Source organism: Heptranchias perlo, chromosome 3 (assembly GCF_035084215.1).
Source record: "Heptranchias perlo isolate sHepPer1 chromosome 3, sHepPer1.hap1, whole genome shotgun sequence".
NCBI classification, from domain to species: Eukaryota; Metazoa; Chordata; class Chondrichthyes; order Hexanchiformes; family Hexanchidae; genus Heptranchias; species Heptranchias perlo.
This window is the reverse complement of record NC_090327.1, coordinates 51,778,220-51,791,999: the sequence shown is the minus strand read 5'-3', so window position 1 is coordinate 51,791,999 and position 13,780 is coordinate 51,778,220. Positions and strand designations below refer to the sequence as shown.

The 13,780-nt window shown below is 38.7% G+C and overlaps 1 protein-coding gene across 4 annotated transcripts in view; it reads right to left on the bottom strand.

Moving 5' to 3' along the window:
* LOC137313965 (myomesin-1-like) overlaps positions 1-13,780 on the bottom strand; it is a 133,632-nt gene that overhangs the window by 78,612 nt on the left and 41,240 nt on the right. For 2 of the 4 annotated variants that reach the window (XM_067979657.1, XM_067979668.1), the window contains exons 14-18: positions 13,538-13,662; positions 11,570-11,753; positions 8,137-8,311; positions 4,724-4,845; positions 1,525-1,542 (exon numbers count right to left, since the gene is read on the bottom strand). In XM_067979657.1, the coding sequence (XP_067835758.1) occupies positions 1,525-1,542; positions 4,724-4,845; positions 8,137-8,311; positions 11,570-11,753; positions 13,538-13,662 (624 nt within the window). The remainder of the gene's footprint in view (positions 1-1,524; positions 1,543-4,723; positions 4,846-8,136; positions 8,312-11,569; positions 11,754-13,537; positions 13,663-13,780) is intronic. The other 2 variants (XM_067979666.1, XM_067979675.1) reach the window with 1 other exon arrangement.

The following is a 13,780-nucleotide window of genomic DNA, read 5'->3' as shown; positions in this document are numbered from 1 at the left end:
CAATGAAAGCTGTTGGATGCATAGTCTCAGGAAAGCAGCTCTGAGCACATTATGATTGCGTTTTTGTAAAAACACAACTGGCTCACTAATGTCCTTTAGGGACAGAAACCTGCCATCCCTAATGGTCTGGTTTACATGCAACTCCAGTCCCACATTACATGGCTGACTTAATTCTCTCAGGGCAACTAGGCACAGGCAATAAATACTGCCTTGTTAGTGTTGCCCACATCCAAAGAACAAATAAAAAAGATCATTGCAAATTAAATGGTTCTTACTAAATGAAGTACACTGTGCAGCACTTTTAACATAGCTTTGCTTTTAATGGAATTCTGAAAGTAACGCCATGAGGAATAGCAATGGCTTCCTGACAAGGATGACAACTGCTGTTGTGCTACATGAATGGCTGTGATTGCCTCTTAGCACAAAGTGAAAAAGATCACCTGTTCAACTGTGCTTCTGGTTGAACTGGTCTATTCCCAACTCATGAGACTGAGTGTGTAATCAATATACACAAGGCTTATTTCCAACAAAACAGCTATGAGCACATTATGATTTCACTCCTTTCTTTGCTAAGCTCCACTGCCCACTGCCCCGCCCCCCCACCCTCAATCCTTGAATGTCAAAGTCCTCGTTTCATTTTCACATCTTTTCATGGCTTTCTCCAGTTGTATATCTCCTCCATAGCCCCCCACTTCTCTGAATTTAGATTACTGCTCATGTCCCATTTCACCATTTGAGTCCAATCTTTCTGCTACTAGGCCCTTGCTTCTTGGAACTATCTCTGAAAACTATTCACTGATACGCCTCTCCCTCTTCCTTCCAAAGTCTCCTTAAAACCTATTTCTCAAACCATGTTTTGTTTCTGCCACCAATCTACTCCTACCTCCTGCTCAGTGTGCTTCTCTCCTCCTTTTAAAGTGTTCAGAGACTTCTTTTGATGTGAGAGGTAATAAAATGTAAAATTGTTTTATGTTATCATCCATCAAACCTCCTTAACAATGAATCAAGTTCATCAATCCCATTCACTGAGAGCAGATCAGTTCTTCTCAGAATATGATTGCATCTCTTTATGTGTTTAACTTTAATATTGTTTCCCTGATTTCTCACCTAGGTTATCTTTCTTCTTGTGCATATCTTGTACTTTTGGGCCCTTCTCATGCTTATCTTGTACCTTAGAACCCTTCTTGTGCATATCTTGTACCTTTGGGACCTTCTCATGCTTATCTTGTACCTTTGGACCCTCCTCGTGTATGTCTTGTACCTTTGGGCCCTTTTCGTGCATATCTTGTACCTTTGGACTTCTGAGATTAGACTTGCTCGTCCGCTCTGCATTTACCTCCTTTGGTATATCTGGTTCTGTGCATGGCAAATTATCATAGCCAGTGGGCAGCAGGTGTCTGTTAAGCACAGCATCACAACTTAGTAAAGTGTCGTGTGCGGGCTGAGATGCCTCATGCTTGCCATCCCAGCGTGCACACCTTTCTGTTAGTCCATCAGTGTTACCACTTTGTTCAGGAAACACACCATGAGGCACTCCTCCTCCTAGAGTTAAATAAAGTAATTAATCAGGCATTCATGAACAGCTCTGCGCAACAAGATATACTTCATTTTTTTCCAGGATGAAGAAATGAAGACAAAAGCAATCAACAAAAAACAAGGAAAGAGATGCAAGAACATATTTTTGCTCAACAATTAACATGGCGACAAGCAAGGCTTGAAACAATGAATAAAATGCATCTGTTCCTAAAATAGACAGGAATACAATGCAATATTACTCAAGGCTCTGACCTCTAACACAGAGCATCACACATTCGAAAGTTAAAGAGTATAAAACTTTATGTAAGCAATGGATTTGTACTGGCATGTGTTAGGCAGGATTTTGTTTCCAGATTTGCCTTGATAAGTCCAATAATATTTCAAAGCTTTCAGCAATCATTTTGACAAGTATGAGAACCCGTAAAACACGTCTTTCTTTCTATATAATAAAAGGGTGTGTGTCTGCAGTGAATATCACGGCTCCTGTTAATGTCATGACTGTAGTACTCATCATGAACAGCATTCAACTTTATTCTTTGAATGTCCATCAATTTATTTTTTGCTCATTCGACAAATTACTGTGTTTTCTCCTCTCCAAGTGGTTATTTTCTACTTTCACTATTCACCAATCTTATTGCACAAAACCTTTCTCCCTCCAAAAGAATTTCTGCACTGCAGCAAAAAAATTCTCTGAGATGCATCTACCATTATAGTTTCTCACCCACCTACTGTAAAAATAAACTTCTTCACATAATTAACACGTTAAAAACAAATTATAATTGACAAAATAAAGTCGCAAGCTTACCTTTAAACCTCACAATCCCACCTCTCAGCGCTTTCCCCTACTCCCCCATGCAAAATTAACAGCCTTGACTAGGTACGTCCCCTCCAGTTAGCAGACACCACTATAACCATCCACACCCCTGTACTCCATTGCCTGATGTCTTTCGGCCAACATGAAAAAATTATGAGCAGCAACAACAACTTGCATTTATATTGCACCTTTAACGTAATAAAACTTCTCAAGGCACTTCACAGGAGAGTAACCAGACAAAAGGCCAAAGGCATGCTCGTGCTAATGCTTCCATTCTTCCCCACCCTCCAGTGTCATCTCTGATGCTCCACACTCTCCTTCTTGCCCCTTTGCCTGGCTCTATGACACTAGCAGTGCTGCACTCTCTTGCTTGATCCCTCATGCAGAACCCATTGTGATAGGTCATCGAAGGAAAAGGCAGCAATTGCAGATCAGTGAAAGAAAAAGAATGCAGTTCACCGAGATCACTGGAATAACAGAGAAAGCACCAGGCATGGTGAGAGGACAACAGAGAGATAAACACAGAGAGAAAGGATGACTGTATAGAGACACAGGAAGAAAATAACAAATAGAGAAACTCAGGAAGAGTGAGAGTAACGAGACAACAAGAATAGTTGCAGGGAGAGAAACACAAGAGAGGAAAGAGTAACAAGAGACACAGTGATAGATTAATGGAGAAAAAGGAGGTGTGATCATGCACAAAAAAGTGAGAAACACAAAGGAAGTGAAATTGGTCTTTGCCAGTAGTGCAAAATGCACTCATAGTGAATTGACTTCAGTGGAAAAGAAAATCAGGTGCCGTATAAAATGGCTGCCAATTCGCTATGAGGACATTTTGTGCTACTGGCGAAGACCAATTTCACCCATAGAGAAAGAGGGGGAGTAACAGTAAGAGATGGAGGTAGAAAATAACAGAGAAAAAAGAGAGAAAAAAGAGACAGAGAAAAAAGGATGGAGTAACAGAGAGAAAGACATAGATAGTAAAAGAGAGAATAACACAGTCACAAAGAGACCACAAAGCAGCTCTTCCAATGGGCCCTAAATCTCTTGATTTAGCCACGCACACAAGCTGCCTCCAAGATGGACAAATGAACCCACCAATAGTGAAATCTCCCAAACCCTCAGATGTTTGTCCTCTAGAAAGCACAAAGTGCTTCACAAGTGAAACCTGCCTGACCTTAGCATCACAGCCCTGAAGCTCACCCCTAAATATTCCTAGTCCTACTCCTGCCTTGACAGATAATGTCCTCAAGAGATAACTGCAAGGCCTAAATGAGAAAAAAAGAAGCAACATCAGCTCAGTACAGCTAATACGCAGGTAATGCCATACCTATTCATGAGCAATGCCATGGCAGATCTATTAATATTATAAAATATTTTCATATGAAGAAAGTAAGTTGCCTCAGTAATTTACTTTGGCTTATTAAATCGTCTGACTTATTACACTAATGCTATACAATCTGACCATAGCTATTATTCTGTTGTCTCTAATGCCCAACATTGAACTCACAAGTTGCTCAGTAAATTAATTATCAATTTGAGCTAGAACTGGGTTGAAGGATCTGCAATGTTCATTGTTAATTAAATACATTTCATATAGATTTATTAACACTTTAATGCATTCATTTAAACCTAACATAGAAATATTAAAAGATAATGAGTAAGAAGAGCATTGTTTATTTTTTGATAAATGCAGGATCCTGTGGGATAGGTATTTCACATGCCTACACAGCTGGTACAACGTTTGCTTACATGAGGCAAAACAACTTGTTAACACAGACATCAGCAGTCATGGGAACAGGCATTCAATGTGCTCTTGTGTTTTTAAACAGGCAACAAGCAAAAATGTGGTAAATGCAGATCAGAAAAGAGGTTAGATGATTTTGTGTATGGACAGGATATGCACAGGGTGGTGTTGTAATGGATACATTACGTTATGCTGGAGCAAGGCTGGTAATCCATGGTTCAGGTAAGCTTTGGAACATATGACTGTGAGGCAGACTCATGTGAGATTTCATACAGTGGCTAATGGATAGGCTCAGTGACAAAGAATACGCTTTCCTTGTGATACAGGTACATTGCATGATCAGAACAACGACTTATGGCATCATGGGTGAGAAAGTGATACAGATGGCACTGTGAAAACAGTGTGTCATTAATTAAAGAGCAAACTCAAAAAACAATAAATGCACTTCCAAAAGTCAATTATTGCATTTCCAAAAATAAGTAAATATACTTTCAAAAATAAGTAAATATACTTTCAAATAAAGTAAATGTATTTTTAAAAATAAGTACTTGTATTTTCAAAAATAATTAATTGAACTTTCAAAAATGAGAGATTCATAAAATAACAATTTAAGTGTTTTTACATACCTAAAGCTGCTTTCACTTCCAGTGCTTCAGACTCATGTGAGAATTCACTAAGCCCGGCTGCATTGACAGCCCTGACTTGAAACTTGTATAATTGTCCCGTTTGTAGCCCATGACAAATAAACCTATAAAACAAAATACTTCATGTCCAACATCAATTAATTTTGTAATCGATTTCGAAGTGTCACAGCAGTTGTTTATTCATCTTTCAGTGAATATTTCTTACATTACATTTGGGTACAAGTACTTGATATACATAAGTGTTTTCATTCAATGGACAATTATATTGTAAAACATTGCTTTTTCAATGTTTTTCCCTTTTTTCCATATAGATGTGTTATTACAAATGAAAATATTACACAATTAAGCTGAAACCGCACTAAGTGATAGTTAGCTTATGAACTAAGGTTGCCTGATTGGATGTATTCCTCAAGTGACATTTGCTCGCAACTTGCAAATGTTGTTATATTTACCTTATAAAAGTTGGGTCCCCTGTAGTTGAGTGTCTTTGTTTGCAGTATTTTTAGAAAGGATGTATGTTACATACTAGATTTAATAGCATTTATTTAACAAAAATCATAATTTGTTCAGTTCTATCTCCCATACACTTTAATTATTTTTTGTCCATGTTGATATCTGTACGGTTATTGAAATACAAAAGTGTCACGTCGACTGAATTTTTTTTCAAATGAAGCTTGTTCAAGCGAAACCAATACCTGTTGAAGATTCTTTGATATATCAAGTGCTTTAAATGGAAAAGAAAACAGAATGGTGCAGTCCAGTGGTCATGTATGTGGTTTTTGTATTCTATTTGTACAGCACATCTATGTTCAGAAATATCATTTGAAGTTCATTCTCTTTTTAAAATTTATTTAAGCCAGTCCTTTATTTGTGGCTTTATATATTTTGTGAAGCCATCTCATCTCCTGTCTGGTTTTGGACTTGGTCCAAATTTGGCAACCTATACGTGCCCATTGAACATTCTGCATACGCTGACCGCAGCCTTTCACGAGTTCTCCTTTATGAGACTGGGAGCAGGAAGAGTTTGACGCCAGGATTTGTAGCTGTTGCGCGAGAAATCCTGCACGTGCAAACCACAGGCGCAATAGCAAACTCTGCTTCTGAATTTTCTCCCGGGTTGCTTGCAGCAGTGTCCAGGAGATCAACCTTCTATTCCTGGAGACTCGAGAACAATCCGGGAGGGTTGGCAACCCTACTGTGAACATGTTGATGCTTTTGTATGAGATTCAGCTGTCCTTAGCAAAGGTGTTAACCCATCTACGATAATGAGCTAAAATTCCCAGGTTGGGGTAGGGCGGCAAATCGAGTAGCTTCTCGTCCTGTTTATGCTGCGGCCTAAATTGGGGGAGCATTGAAGGAGGGGCATGCCTTTTTTCACGCCCCCTATATCCACAGCCCATTTTTGGGACATGTCTGAGCAGTTTTTAGATGTGGGTTCCACACTGGGCCTAAAAAAGACCCTAAAGATTGGAGGAAGGCAAGGTAATCGATCCCTGAAGGAATCGATCATTTTATAGTGCCAAAACATTGAGCCCAGTGGGGAGAAAAGATTTCTTTTTAATGATCTCTTTAGCTCATTAAGGGCCTCTAGCTCCCCCAGAGTGCAATCCTGCTGCTCTTATTTTCTGCCATTTCCACAGGACAGGCACCTCTGTTGTGCATCTACAGGCATGGGCCGCCCCTCCAACCCCCATTGGCCCCAGTTTATTACTAAGGACAATTTGATGGCACACTTTACTTTTTGTTTTTAGACTTTCGTCTCTGGAGATCCTAGAACTATACAGCACAGAAGAAGACTCTTTGACCCATCATGTCTGTGCTCTTTGCTAGAGCAATCCAAAATTAATCTAGCTTTTCTGCTCTTTCTCATAGGCCTGTATCTTCCTTTGCTTCCCAATTTATCCAATTTTCACTTAAAAGACCGCAATGGTCTCTGCGTCAACCACCCTGAGGCAAAGTATTCCGTGCTGCAACTACTCACTTTGTAAAAAAAAATTCTCATTCTCTTAGTGACATATTTAAATTGATGAATATTTGTCATCAACTCTCCAACCAATGGAATTAATCCAAAACCCGTCTTAATTTTTATTCTCATAACTTGAAATCCTTCATAATTGAAGGATTTTCGGTTCATTTTTCTTGCTTTCTGGCTTTGCTATGTTTCATGCTGCTCCATTCATTCCTCAATCTCATTTGTTTGTCCTGGATACACAATGTCCTGCACTCTATTTGTTTGCTTTGTGTCTACCTCAGCCTTTCATTCCCTCCATTTTGCCATATTGCAGCAATGGAGCATGCAATGGAATGTGCAATTTTCTCATAGCAGTTGCACCAAAAGGGGAGAAATCATTTATCCAATTTGTTGGGGGGGGGGGGATGTGGGGGGGGGGGGATGTGGGGGGGCGGGAGTCAAGAGATCTCAATTGAAGGCCCAGGAGTCAGATGAATTGTTTTCCTCTCTCCCGATAATGCAGCACTTAAAATATTTTGCAAATCACAGTTTAACAACAAATATTACATCCCATTCTAACTAAAAAAACAAGATTTCATCTCTTGAAAGTTAAAAGGGAAAGGAAAAACTAAGTGGAATATTTTCTGTTCAAATTATTCCCCCAACGTCTACTTGAAAAAAAAATGCAGTCAGAAATATATTTGTTATATTCAAAAAAACTTCAAATTTGCTGCCCAATAAAAAAAACTCAATTTCATATTTCCTTTCCCTAAAGCCACTAGTCACGTCACTGATGATGAGGGCTTATAAGCAGTTCCATTCGTTTTAATGGGGGTTAGTGTGTTTTGGAACAGCTAGAGACCAATCTCAAACTGCCTGACCCTGCCAACTGATACCAATATGCTTTCAATCTCTATTGATTAGATGAATGTGTCTCACTTGTTCGATTGTGTTCTGATGATTCTCCACCTGTTCTTCCAAAACATAAGAAAATTTAGTGGAATATGAGAAAAATATCAAGCAAACAGGGTGCTTTCCGTAGAACCGGTCACAAGACAAGTAGAAAGGGTAATCAGTAGCTTTTTTCTCCATTTCTAGCATGTATTGTCCTGTACATTGAAGTCTTCAGATATGAAGCACAGTAACTGAAACTATACATATCTGGAAAGCAAAAAGGTATCTCATTCACATATATGTCTTAATGTGCTATCTCTCTTTAATTCACACACAACAAGCACCTAGTAGGCATCAATGACATTAGCATCTCTATGCCAGGTTTAATGCACAGTAAAACCATTTTAATGCTTACTGACAAATTGTAGATCAAACACACTCTTCACGCACACTCATTCTCCCTCTACCTCTTTCACTTTAATTCTACCTTATTCCTTCCAATGCTTTGTTTTTGCAAGGCTCACGTGCATTAATTCGCCTCGATCACTACCTTTTTCCTTTCACTGGTTTGTTGTTACACGGTTCCCATTTTCCAGATCCACTGATGCTTGCTTCAATATAATATCCCACCAACTCTTTTGCATCTTTTGACTCTTCCCAAGTGAGGACTACAGAAGTGTTTGTGTTCCTTGAAGGCACAACATGATTAGGAGGTTTTGGAACATCTGAAAGAAAAAAGGCAGAAATTCAGAAAATAATGAAACCAAAATAGCTTTTTCAACTAGTCTCAGACCCCTTCTATTCTGTATGATTGACTACTGATTGAAAATAATTGTGTATCTTATTGCATTTTAGTTAAAGGAATACTTTAGAATAAACACTTTAAAGCCTTGTCCTTTCGAATTTGTGGGGAAAATGTACCACCCTCCTTGTCCCGCCTTCCTCATCTCCCAGGTCCAGCCCCATTAATCTTCCTCTTGAGGAGGTTGGAAACACGTGCAAAACTTTTACTACAGTGTGCGACAGCAGTAAAAAAAAAGCAAACAAGATTTATGGTGTATTGTCAGAGGGAAGTGATAATCAGCTTGTACCAAGCACTGGTCCAACCTTCATCTGGAGTACTGTGTACAATTCTGATCACTATTCGATAATCGGGATATCCTGGCATTAGAGGATATAGCGAAAGATGGCTAAATAAAACCTTGGATTAAGCATCTAAACTGTAAGGGAGGCTATGGAAACTAGGACTGTTTAATATGGAGAAAAGAAGGGATCGCTTGAGGTATTCATGATTCTAAGTCTATTGGTAAATTGAATCCTAATATGTTTAATAGAATCATAAATTCTACAGCAAAGGGCACAGACTCAAGCTCTAAAGAGGGAAGGTGATTAGACAGTTTAGATTTAACTACTTTGCAAAACAGATGGTGAATATATGGTACAGACTACCCATGGATCTGTAGAGATGGATACTTTTCATTGAGGGGTATAAGAGATAGAGCAATGTATGCTAATATTTTGCAGTGGCCTCTTCCTACATACCTAAATCTATGTGGATAAGATAAACTTGTTGAATAATATATTTACTGAAAAGTTATCTCAAATACAAGGTCTGGTGATAGAAATCCCATCAAAGAACAGTAACCTGGTCAACTGAATGAAGATCAGACATAAGAGAGTTAAATAACTTGCTAAGAAGTTTGATAGTAAAAAAAAAAGCTACTGATTAAATCACAATGGTTCTCAAAGCTCTGTCCAAAGAACTAGTTGCTCAACCAAAGTTACCCTATCCAAATTGAAAGCAGCAAACATTGTGCCAGTCCACAAGAAAGGATCAAGGTCAATTTTGATAACTTCATATTTGTATAACAACTTCATATTTATGTAACTTCATATTTGTATTCCTACTGCAAAAAAAAATAAAATCATAGCTAATTGAAACCATGCTAAATGAGAAGAAGTTTTTGCAACATTTCAATCACAACAATTGCTTTCTGGTCACCAACTTAGTTTCAAAGCAGATCGGTCGAGTTGTTCTTTCAACATTATTACAGCCTATGATAGGATATCTCATTGAGAAGCTAGCTTCTGGTGACACCTGGTGATTTGCTGAACTTGACGTGGGATTTCCTCAGTGAATGCAAATATTGGATAACAATATTCTTATCTTCTTATTACAACACTTATGGAAGATCTTAAGAAAATCATGCTTTGCCCAGTCAGGATGTTATCAGGATTGTTCTCTGTGCTGATGACACCACCCTCTACTAGGGGTGACTGAATCACTTTGTACAGAATTGGACAATAAATGGCCAAATGTTATCTTATTTTTACTGCAGGCAAGATCAAGTTACTAACTCGTCAAAAAGAGATGGGCTGTGGTGTAGTAAATAAAGGTAATCTATAAAGGTTATAAACTCTCTTCAGTTACAAACATTCAACAACATAGCTTGAAAGTTTCACATGACCTAGACAAATGATGAATATGGCTGAAAAAAGTGGTGGAGGGGTGGGAATTCCTAATAAAACTTGGTAGTACTGTGTCACTATTGGTAACTAACTATCCTACAAAGCCGACACCTGCTCAGTGATGGACTATTATAGTCCTGTTTGTTCCTTGAGGACAAAATGCAGAACAGTGGATTTAATGAGGTCACCTACTCCATGCTGATCCCACTCTTTCCAACACTGAAGAGATTTGGCCAGGTTGTCAGTTTTCTACAAGGTTATATTGGAAGCAGCACCACAAGTGTTACAAGCACTTAAGACCAGACCTTCCCATTTATATCAAGAATACAAGTGTTGCAGCTACACCTCAATACTTCTAACCAATCAAAAAGTTTACATTGAAGCCTAACTTTTCTGAGTATGCTTCAGGGGTGAGGATCTCACCTGTTACCAGTGTATATCAGATAATTGCAGGCTTTCCTTAACAAAACTCACCACGTGAAGGCTAAATTCCTATTTGCAGCGATCATTTCCATGATATTTTCGTATTATTGAAACATGATGTTCTTTCAATTACCCTCCTTTACACCCTTACCCTATTTCCCCACTCCCCTGCTTTGGCTGCTCCATTGATTTTAAATTATATCACTGTTTAAATTAAAATAGGAACATATTTGCTTACTTACATTTTCATTTAGTTTAGCCCAGGGGTAAGAAAAACAAATATTAATTACAAAGTTCACAGATATACAATGTAAACTATTAGTCATTAATTCAAATGCCCTTAATGGTACGATAATGTCATGTCATATTTCTGTATTATGTACATGAGATATACTGTATCAACAGTGTATGAGTATATAACTTTATGTTGTAATGAGGAAGAATTTCAATAAAAAGATAGCATAATTCAAGTAATAATTGGATTCTGGTATTATTTAACAGTCAACCGTTGATGTGAGCCACAAGGTAATAGTTTCCCATTTTAGCTCTCGTATGTAATGAATATTTCTCAATTACAGGCCTAGGAAATTAATTCTTCATCTTTTCCAATTAGTGTTTTTTTTGCCAATTTTCTCTCTAACCCTGGGGCACTGAGGCCAACTGCAGCACCTCTACTGCCACTCCAGCTGAGATCAGCTAACTCACACAGACCAGAGATCGAATCTGGCACCTTCCTAGCCTGTATGACTTGGCTAGTCATTGAATAAACTCTATCAGTGAATTCTTGAGTGAAATTTTCCAGCCAAAGAAAAATTGAAATCAGTCATTCTGCAATAAATAGTGAGTGCTAACTGAAATCAAAGCCAAAGAGGGAACTTAAGTTTTATTTTTTGCATGACATTTTGCAATCCCCAACTTTTGGTGCTTAGTGAATCATTGAATCATATCCACCCAGCACTTAAGAAACAGCTGTAGTTCAAAATTCAGTCATTTAGCTTTATTCAAAGTTTGCCACCACAACAATTATTGTAAGGTTATGTGGTAGACAGGCAGGGTAGGTGACTCAACTTGCATGTGCAATTCATACTTACCAAGTTTGTCTGTTACTTCAGTAAATTCTGTTGCCTCAGAAGGCTCACCAATGCCAGCAGAGTTGGCAGAGCGGACACGGAAACGGTATGATTTACCCTCAGCCAGATCAAACAACGCGAAGCGTGGAGACTTCACCGGGATCTCTGGATTAACTCTCTGCCAGTCATCGGTGCCTGCAACACACTAATGCAAACAAGCAAAAAATAAAGGGCAAATGAGTACAAGAGTTGTGGAGAAAGGAAGACATATTCACAATAGTTAAACTAGCTAATAATTGGGAAGAAGGGTGCTTTTGATTCAGAAATTAACTAGTCAACCAATTTTGGCACAAGTTGTTAGTAAAAGTTAAAACCAATTTTGGTGTGCTAAAACCAGTTGATCGAGTTACATCAAAACTACAGCACAGAAACAGGCCATTCGACCCACAGGTCCATGCCAGTGTTAATGCTCCACATGAGCCTCCTCCCTCCCTACTTCATTTAACTCTATCAGCATACCTTCTATTCCTTTCTCCCTCGTGTGCTTATCTAGCTTCCCCTTAAATGTATCCATGTTTTTTGCCTCAACTACTCCTTGTGGTAATGCGTTCCACATTCTTACCGCTCTTTAGGTAAAGGAGTTTCTCCTGAATTCCCTATCGGATTTATTAGTGACTATTTTATAATTATGACCTCCAGTTTTGGACTTCCCTACAAGTGGAAATATTTTCTCTATGTGTGCCCTATCAAACACTTTTATTATCTTAAAGACCTCTATCAGGTCACCCCTCAGCCTTCTCTTTTCTAGAGAAAAAAGCCCTAGCCTGTTCAGCCTTTCCTGATAAGGATATCCTCTCAGTTCTGGTCTCATCCTTGCGAATCTTTTTTGCACCCTCCCCAATGCCTCTGTATCCTTTTTACAGTATGGAGAACAGAACTGTGCACAATACTCCAAGTGTAGTCTAACCAAGATTCTATACAAGTTTAACATAACTTCTCTGCTTTTCAATTCTATCCCTCTAGAAATGAACTTTAGTACTTGATTTGCCTTTTTATGGCCTTATTAACCTGTGTCGCTACTTTTAATGATTTATGTATCTGTACTCCTAGATCCCTTTGCTCCTCTATCCCATTCAGACTCTTATTATTCAAATAATATGTGGCCTCCTTATTCTTCCTACCAAAATGCACTGCTTTGATTATTCACTTAGAGTTGGCTTTTTCTGTGACCACTGACACTGGCAAATCTGCTGGGCTCAGGCATTTACATGTTACTGGCAGGCTCTGAGCAGTATTTGCACTGCCACTGGGTTGCCTGTTTTTGTGGGGGGTGGGGGGTGGGTGGGAGAGAGGGAGGCAGGATGGAAATGGTGGCCCCGCCAGAACAATTAATGTTTTTGTTTGTTTGGGGAGGAGGAAAAGCCAAGTGTTATATCATAATGATAATGTCATGCATAAGTGATATAATGATATCTGACACAACTTTTGACAACATGTCATTTATCTGTGAACAATTGTAAAAGTAATTGCCAATATATCAGGGAGATGCCCCATTGATGCTGAATAAAAGCTGCAGTAGCACATCTGATTTGGAAGACTATATATTCGTCCATAATTAGTTTATTAATACAAAGAGGGTGGTTGAAAATTGGGTTTGTCTGGATAATACAGCACTCCCTTTATGCTATTACCCTCTATAGAATATAAAGCCATTTTAGAAAAGGTGTCAGTTTGATGCATCAAGCACATTGAGAGAATAGAGATGCATACCTACATCTAAATTTTGCATCAGTAAAGATCAACTGGGTTTTTACTTGAATGGCTTAATTCCTTTGTTAAAATAGCAGCCAGAGGAATCTCATGCAAAAGTGGTACGGTGTTCATACGCTAATATTGCATAGCACAATTTTACCCGTACATGTTTAAACTGACTTTTGGCCAGTTGAGGTGCTACGTTACTCTTTTCCACATGCGTCTTGAGATAGTTACCTTTTCTACATAATACATAACTCCTTCATGGCCACGTTGACCAGGAGGTTTCCAGCTGAGGACAACATAATTCTTGGTGGCTTCAGTCACGGTGAGTTCTGTAGGTTGGCCAGGCACTACGCCTTCTGTTGGGACAGGAGTGGGAAAGCAACCCTTTACTATAGAGGTGAAAAATCGTACAGAGCTCCCCCTGATGATCATTATTCGGAGACCCCTGCTGGAGATTCACACGTGGACACTGGT